Source organism: Alosa sapidissima, chromosome 21, assembly GCF_018492685.1.
Source record: "Alosa sapidissima isolate fAloSap1 chromosome 21, fAloSap1.pri, whole genome shotgun sequence".
NCBI lineage: Eukaryota > Metazoa > Chordata > Actinopteri > Clupeiformes > Clupeidae > Alosa > Alosa sapidissima.
The window spans coordinates 9,354,671-9,363,786 of record NC_055977.1 but is presented as its reverse complement, the minus strand read 5'-3'; the positions used below and the strand labels follow the sequence as shown (position 1 = coordinate 9,363,786).

Sequence of the window (9,116 nt, the reverse complement as noted above, 5' to 3'; positions counted from 1 at the left end):
GTGCCCATGCATGGTAGGCCTGGACTTGTGTTGCAAGATACACCCATACTAGAAAGGCTTTGCACTACCCTGAAATGAAAACATTTACTTTAAAAATGTTTGTTATTCCACGTTCTGTTGTCTGGGCCTATTCTATTACTTTCTAGATGTTTTTTGCTGTGGTGTATTGTTTCAGTATTGTTATCAAGATACTCAGGCATGGTATGGTATCAAAGTCATAATTTTGGCCAACACTGAGGGTCAAATCTAGGCATGTTTTGCCTCTGGTCTGTTGCTCATTGAAGCCTCTTGGTCTTTCGTCTGCCCCTCCTTCTCTTCAAAACATGATGTCTAATGGCATTCCAAACACAGAGCGTCAGTGCTTACTCCAAATTGGTAATGTTTTCATACCCATCTCCTGACCCATGCATTCTTATAACACACCTCGTTGTAAACAGACGTCACCAACTTGGTCACGGTTTTATGATTTAAAAAGCAAACAAAAGCAACAAGTAGGTATTTCACTATACTTTCATTCAGGGAGATTATGAATTGTATGAATGATTAAAGTTTTTGTTACCGCTAGATCCAGATGAACCCCCTCACCCTCTCTCTCTCCCTGTCACACACATACACACACACCACTTGTGCAGAGTGCTTTCCAGTTGTCTGACTGAGCCCAGCTAGCGCCATCGGTGTCCATAGATTATAAATGTGATGTTATTATCTCCACTATATTCAAAAAGTAATTGGGTATAGTGATGTCTAGATTCAATATATTGATAATTATAAAAGGAAATTGTTCAGGAAATGGCTGCTGATATAGTTGATTGTGTAGATCAGTGTTTTTCAACCACTGTGCCGGGGCACACTAGTGTGCTGTGAGAGATAATCAGGTGTGCCGCAGAAAATTGCCCAAATGTCACTCACTGGTCCAGCAAAGCAACTGTTGCATCAAAGAATTTATAACCACGCTCTCATTGATTGTATGATTGCACTATTTGTGGGATGCAGGCATTGTACAACGGGGGCCCCATATCCAGTATTCACAGAATCATCACACGCGCTTGTTTTATTGAGCAGGTCTTGCATAGAAGCCATAATAAGGCCATATCTGTGTATTATTTGAAGTTTTAGCCCTATGGTATGTTTATTTTTTCTTCAAACAGGATGTTAGTGTGCCGTGGGACATTTTAAGTGTTAACATAAAAAGTTGAAAAACACTGGTGTAGATGTTCAGTGGGATAGGTCTACTAATCATTAAAATGTGCACAGTGACCTACAATCTGACTGCGCCATCTAGTGGCCATATAACATGGTGGCATTCATAGACAACTAGACAGAAAGGGCAGAGCTTGGTCAACAAGAGCAACTTCTGATAAAAGCTCAGTTCATATTACAAGGCTTTGATGATGATTGCACATTTAGAGAAATATGCAGGTAAGACTAATTAATTCTCAAAGGCAATTCTTTGGGCTCATTTTCACAAACTTGAAAGGGAGGTAAGAAAGAAGGTACAGACAGAGACACTGACAAAACTACGTTTTCCCATTTTTTTTATTTTATGTAAAAAAACACAACCATACTCATGTTAGCCGATCAGGTCAGTGGAATCAGTTTTGATTACTGAACAGTAAAGAGAGCTGAAAAGGCTAAAGAGATCTCTCTCTCTCTCTCTCTCTCTCTCTACAGAGGACAAAACTCTTCTCCAAACTCCATCAGAAGCCTTACTATGCTATAACCACATCGACACATAAGAGACCTGTACCATGCTCGAGGCGGTCAGTCTCTCCATACAGCAGTGCTTTTGGGGACAATGTGCCTGGAGATGACCTTGGAGTCAGTTGGAGGGCACTGAAAAGTTCCCTTCGCCATCCCCCAAAAGCATGTTCACCACTATCCAATAAAGATACCCAAGACTTTCTCTAGGTTAGGATGGTAGAAGTACAGCACTGTTTTTACTATCCTGTGCCAGGAAAATCTTGGCAGGAAAGGACTAGTTACGTTTACATGGACACTTAATCTGATTAGAAACGGAATAGCGGCTCAATCGGAATAGAAATTCTCATATAAACACCTTAATCGGAATAAAAATGCCTGATCTGAGTAGAATTGAAAGAGGTGGTATATTGCGTTGCTATTCCGATTGAACAGTATACGGTCAATTGGATTGCCTGCTGTATTTTCTCAAGAAAAAGTAGGTAACAACGGCTATTCCGATCAAAGATTCTAAAGCCCTTGAGAGCACCTGATCGGAATAGAACGTACCCCATGTAAACAGATGGCACGAGTTCTTCAAACGGAATAGTTTAATCGGAATGACAAAAAAACTGTCCATGTAAACCCACCTACTGTTCAGGAGTTGACCTAAGCAAAGCTTTCCTATTTCAAGAATGTAGATTAGAATCAAGCCTGGTTACAGTCATTTCCTGTGTATTAGCCGCATTGTCTATAAACCGCAGGACAGTGTTTTATGCTAATTAAAAAAACAAATGTATTAACCGCACCCATGTATTAAATGCAGTGGCTAATACCCCAATGAATTGGGATCAGATTTTGCTTTAATCATAAAGAAGAATGAAGAAAATAAATGCATTCCCATGTATAGCCCACCATGTGTATTAACCTCATAGCTGAAACATTTTTGCAAAACCAATGTATAAACCTCAGGGAAAATTACAATAACTCAGAGAAAGCAGTATTTATCCTAATAGAGGAGCTCTATGATTTTGTTTTGCAGGGGATGAAGTCAGGGGACCCCTCTATTGGAGGATTACCACTTACTCCGAGTTTACTAATCCAGGCTTGTCACTAATCTGCGTTCTTGGAATACCCCCGAGTAAGTGTTACACCGTGTCGGCAATGCAAGCGAACATTAGCTAAATCAGTTTGATTACATTGTTTTCTATTTGTGCAATGCAGCACAACGTTTTGAGCAGAAATTTTGTCAGGCGCTGCGTTTCTATTTTCTTTCTGTCACTCGTGGTCCGTGTTGCTAATTTGAATGGCAAATTATTGAAATATGACAATAGAAAAGCACAGATTCAGTGTTAGCACTTAATGCTAAGCCACAGTCAGATGCTTGCATGCAGTCAGGATGAGCTGTAATCTTCTCCTGAAAGGGGGGGGGGGGGGTCTGCTGCAGAGCTGTTCAGAACCAGTACCATGAGAAAACAAACAGATACGTTCCCACTGGGTGGAACAAACAAATAAATGTAACCAAAGAGCTGAACCATAAAGTATTATGTTGAGCAATCATTCATACTTGATCACTTTTTTTTGTTGTTTATTTTTGATCAGTAGAATTAGCAATATTTCAAATGCAATATTTCTTCCAAATGCAGAGAAAGCCATTCGTTTCGGTGCTAACATGCAAAAATATTTTCTGCAAATCAGAGAAAACCTAATGCGTAAAACAATCCAAATGATATCATAAGCCATAAACAAGAACTTCATTCATATATGTAAACAGCGCCATCTAAAATATTGACATCATTTCACTATGTATAAAGGTAATCCAACAAACAGGTCCAGAGATCTAAAATCAAAAATCTAAAGATCATTCGGATCAGTCTATCGTATAATTCAACAAACAATCTTACACTCATCCTTAAAACAAGTGGTTGCAGCTACAGACGGAATTTCTGGGGTCCCATCTCAAACTCCCTGATACATTCATTAAAGGAACATGCCAACTTTTTGAAAAATTTGCTTATTTGCTATCTACCCCAGGATACATATCCTTCTTTTCTCTGTCTGTGCAATAACCCAGTTTTATCATTAGCCTACCTTACCATAATTCACTGGAAGTGGGTTGTTCCAGTTAGCCTATAACTCCTTTTTAGCTATAAGCTAACTATTGGCTAACTGGAACAACCCACTTAAAGTGAATTATGCTAAGCTAACAGTGTCAGACTGGGTTATTGCACACGCAGAAAAGAGAAGGGTATGTATCCTCTTATATATCTCTGGGGTGGAGGGCAAACATTGCTGTGTTCCTTTAAGAACTAAGCTATACAACTGGGAGCAATGGCTACGTGACACAGTACATAGTATGGCTCATAGTGCCCACCCCAACAAACAAACAAACAAACAAACAAACAATTAAAGTTAACCGTTTAAATGGATCAGTTGGATCATTGTCATGTGCACACAAGTCTAGTTGTTAGACTAGCAGGACTGAGAAGTTCAATTTTGCAAAGCCCGAGATCTTTGAGTAGCGTCTGAGTAAGTGCAGCTACAGTCAAGTCAACTCACTCAATCACACTGGCCACCTTCTTCCCGTTGGGAATAAATGCATCCACCACACACCTACGGGCATTCGAGGGGAGGTGTGGTCAGAGCGTGGGGTTGGCGCGGGATGGTTTTGCTGCATGAAGAGGAGCGTTTTAGACATGCTAAGTAGAAGCGGGAAGTTAAGAGTTTTCAGGGTTTGTGTGGAGTCTAGCAGTGTGACAGTGAGCCAAGCTGCAAGGGGAGAGCGATGTGAAGGGGGGGAAACACACACACACACACACACTCTCACACTCGCACACACAAACTTTCAATTAGACCTACTGTATGTTGCCCCCCCCCCCCCCAAAAAAAAAAAAAAAATTAATTAAAAAAAATAAAACAAATTTAAAAAAAATTCTCCAAAACTCCTCCCTGACACTTCTGCACTTCCATTCAACTTTCTTTCTCTTCCTCCTCCCCCGCCCAGGTTTACCCAAAGCTCTGGGAGCTGCTCCGTGGCTCTGGCCTGGGTCTGGCCCACGTGCGGCGATCAGGGCTTGAGCTTGAGCCAGGGGTGGAGAATGGTGAGGATGGAGAGGATGGAGGACGCCAGGCCGCAGGCGCCCACGAAGCCGTTGCCCGTCGTGTAGATGCCCAGGCGGTCCAGCGGGATGAAGACGTCGCACGTGTTCTTCAGCAGGTCCAGCAGGAGCGGCGGGTTGCTACGCAGGACGGCGGCCAGCAGGCGGAGCTGTCGCCGCAGACGCTGGGAGAGCGCTGGGAGGGACGGGACCACCGGGAGCAACAGCGGCGGCTGTGGGGAGGCCGAAGCGGAACCGGAGGCGGAGGACGGCGTGGCGGGGAGGTCGCCGTTCTCAGGGGTGAGCGCGACGGGCGTGCTGGAGAGGGAGGCCTTGGCCGAACTGCAACTACGAGACTCACGCTCCATCAGCAGGGCGATCTCGTACGCGTCACGAGTCAGGTTCAGAATGAGGGCAAACAGGTAATACCTACAAATCGAGAGGGATATTAGAGAAAGAAAGAGAGAGAGACAGAGACAGAGACAGAGACAGAGAGAGAGAGAGAGAGAGAGAGAGAGAGAGAGAGAGAGAGAGACAGGGAGGGGGTTGGGGGCGAAAAGAGGTAACAGTCAAGGACAGGGAGAGAGAAGGGTGAGAAAGAGAGAATGCATTAATGTAAAGGGTAGGAATAGAGGAAGGAGAGAAAGAAAGGGAGGAAAGAAAGAAAGAAAAATTACTACCAACCAAATACGTTGAACAAAGACAACTCACATCACCAGACAGTTATTACATCTGCATGGACAAGATGCCCCCCCCACCCCCCCACTCACCCACACCCCCCACACCCCCCACTCACCCACACCCCCCACTCACCCACACCCCCCCCCACTCTCCCACACCCCCACTCACCTACACCCCCCACTCACCTACACCCCTGCTCACCTACACCACCCACTCACCTACACCCCCCGCTCACCCAACCCCCCCCCACTCACCTACACCCCCCACTCACCCACACCCCCCCCACTCACCTACACCACTCACCTACACCCCCCACTCACCCACACACCCCCCACTCACCTACACCCCCTGCTCACCCCCCGCTCACCTACACCCCCCGCTCACCCAACCCCCCCCACTCACCTACACCCCCTGCTCACCCCCCCCCCCCCCCCCCGCTCATCTATACCCCCTGCTCACCCACCCCCCCCCGCTCACCTACTCACACCCGCCCCCCGCTCAGCCCACGCCCTCTTACCTATAGGACCTCTGGCTCCATTTGTTCTGATCCAGTTTGGGCAGCAGGCCAGTCTTGCCAGCCCAGAGGACATTATCACAGGCAAAGTACATGGCCCGGTTCAGGTGGGCTACAGTGATGCAGAGCCGCAGGATGCTGTCGGACAGGTGCACTGCCCTCTTGGCTGCCTCCAAGGCCTCGGCCGAGTTTCCCAATCGCATTACTGACACACACACACACAAACACAGTTCAGGATCACCAGCACACTTGAACTTGAACACAATGTTTCAGTCAGACAGACAGACAGACAGACACAGACACACACACACAGTACAGGGTCACAGACACACACACACACACACACACACACACACAGCTATGGCAGCTATTTAACAAGCCACAGTAACTTCTAGCATAATCTCTCCACAAAATAGGTTCATTAATAGGTTCATTAATACTGTCTGGAAGAGATTCAGATACAATGTATGCTTACACACACACACACACACACACACACACACACACACTTTATTCAGGAAGGCCCATAACTGATGAATCTGTAGTCCATACCTGTCAACACTCCCATTTTTCCCGGGTTTCTCCCATATTTCAAGGTCATCTCCCAGCACCCTCCCGTTTTGTTATTTGTCCCAGAAAACTCCCGTAATTTGCATGGCCATCAAACTTCATTTTAAAAACATTGATCCATTCAGGTTGCCAGATTGTGTATGAAATACACCCTACACATACACAATCACTTAATTTCAATTTCAACCGTTTTGTCATAGGCTAAAACCTGGCAACCCAAAACCGAAATAAGGAAGCGGGTGCCGACAGCGCAGCCTGAGTCTCGTCGTAAGCAAGCGGGCTAATTGAATGGCCTACTCCAAAACTAACTGTTGTGAAATTGTTTAACTGAATAACTGATTAACTGAGTTAATTGATTAACTCCTCACATAAACTGTTATTGAGTGTTGTTGATACACTGAACTTGTGCCCTCGGAACCAAATCTGACAGCAAGCAGCTTTGGAGTTTTGGAAGTAGGCCTAGGCTGCAGGCAGGCAGCAGGTGGATACATAACTGGCATGCGTAAGGTAATGGCAGAGAATCTCTAATAAGGGGAGAACTGCCACTCTCGGAAAACTTCCGGTTTCTGAACTGGTTGCAGTTCCTTCTGTGGTTCCACATGATGGCGCTCGTCCATGAGTGCAGAATGCATGGAGGTCTATGGAGCTGTACCCCTCACAATCCACTTTTCTCGGGATATAATTTTCTTTCAAGTAATTTGAATATTGTATTCGAAAGGGGAGGCAAAGGAAATACACTTGGTGGAGTATTATATTTTTTAAAGTCACTTAATTGTTCTAAAAAGCCTTTCAAACGTGTCAATGATGTCACTCATTAGCACAATGCTAGCGTGTTATGGGCAACAACGACCCAAACTGTAAGAAATCAAAAGGACATAAGTACTCGTTCATTCAACTTTTGACCTATAATCCATGTTGAAGTTATACAAACTACAATCAAATCTGAGATTTGTCAACGACAATCAGGTGAAAGAGATCAATTTAGCCGTCTAGCTCCATTGACTCCCATTCATTCTGCATTCATGGCGATCGCCCCCAGTGGAAATCTGGTGTAACTGCGGCCAAAATTCGGTACAATGGGACTTAATACGGAGTGGCCAGGCTCTCCGTAGACGGGCTCTAGTAATGGTAAGGTAAAAGCAACGACCGAAATGCAGTGTTGAAACACGTGTATGAAACGTATTAAATATAAAAAAACACAGATCCGGTATAAACACTGACACCCCCCCGAAAAATCTCCCGTTTTTGGAAAGCTAAATGTTGACAGGTATGCTGTAGTCTCTATGGCTGCGTTCCAAGTGTGTCAAGGTTGTGATGACATACACTATTAAAACGAATGTGTGGAAAACAACACAACTTGCGTTGTTTTTAACACATCCCTATGGACAACAAAGTTTGTGTTTCCAACACATTCTTTTTAAGAGTGTAGTAACAAATTGCCAGTCTTGTATGAACTATGACACTGGTAACGTTAACACTAACGTTATGCACTTACATGGAAGGTCTTGCCTTGCATTCAGAAATGTGTTTACTTACACTTCCTGGTCAGGCTCATGTGGGACTCCAGTTGTTTGACAGTCATCAAGAGGTCTGTGCCAACACCCCCCCTCTGCAAGGTGTACCCGAGAAGCGTGCATGCATACTGGGCAGCCCTGTAGGAAGCACCGTGCTGTGATTATCAGGCCCATCCACAAGTATTACCGTGTCGTACTAGGCAGTCAATTCGCCTACATCTATTAATCTTACCTGTCATGACATTCAATAAGACGCAAAGTGCCAGGCGACTGTTATATGAACCAGGAGGCAAATGACAGAATAGCGGTTGCTAAACTTGCTATCCCAAACGTTTATGTCGGACAAATGGGCTAACATTACTCGGGCAGTCAGTCAAGTGGGTGACCTGCAGTTAACGTTAGCAATCAGAATTGACCTAACGTTGGCTAACTAAAGTTACTGCGGTCAGAGAAAAAGTTTGTCTATAATATGAGCTGAGCTGATATGACCATGTATATGCACAGAAAAGTCCATTACCTGCACAGCCGTTCTTTCGCTTGGCTCTGTGAGTTAAATCGGACCCAAGTCTCCATACTTCGAGATTAACTGGTCCAGTCTTGCAAGCAAAAGCGCGAATCCAGCCAGGCCTGGTAACGCTAGAATGAAACTACTGCCCTGCTTAAATTTGTATTAACCTCAAATCCGTGTATTCTGTCTGCATTACTCAGTAAGCAGCTAAAAAAACAGACAAAACGTGTCCAGTGTCTTTCTGTGTGTTAAAACGCAAGAAAGACTGCTTTGCCACGCTTGCTACTTAGTTTGTTGTTGACTTGACACTCACTGGCTAGTCTGTTAGCATTTGGCTACCTTTCCTCGTGAACGGGAGACGCGAAGGGACATTCAGAACGCCACAACCATGTTTGCGACAAGTAGGTACTATTGGCGTATTATCAGAGAATGTCTAATCGACGGGCTCTGGTATTATCCAGCCATTACATAACGCCATTTCACAATTCGCAAAACAAAAACTGCAACATCTAGAATCAACTAACAACTGCACTATTTCACCACTCATAATTGGG

The 9,116-nt window shown here is 44.6% G+C and overlaps 1 protein-coding gene across 1 annotated transcript; it reads right to left on the bottom strand.

Moving 5' to 3' along the window:
- Positions 1-1,518: 1,518 nt before the first annotated feature.
- On the bottom strand, positions 1,519-9,089 carry pex11b (peroxisomal biogenesis factor 11 beta). Its single transcript, XM_042075824.1, has 4 exons — positions 8,572-9,089; positions 8,077-8,192; positions 5,974-6,175; positions 1,519-5,204 (listed from the first exon to the last, which is right to left on the bottom strand). The coding sequence occupies exons 1-4, from the start codon at positions 8,625-8,627 to the stop codon at positions 4,745-4,747; spliced, it is 834 nt and encodes a 277-aa protein (XP_041931758.1). The 5' UTR covers positions 8,628-9,089; the 3' UTR covers positions 1,519-4,744.
- Between the last annotated feature and the right edge of the window lie 27 nt (positions 9,090-9,116).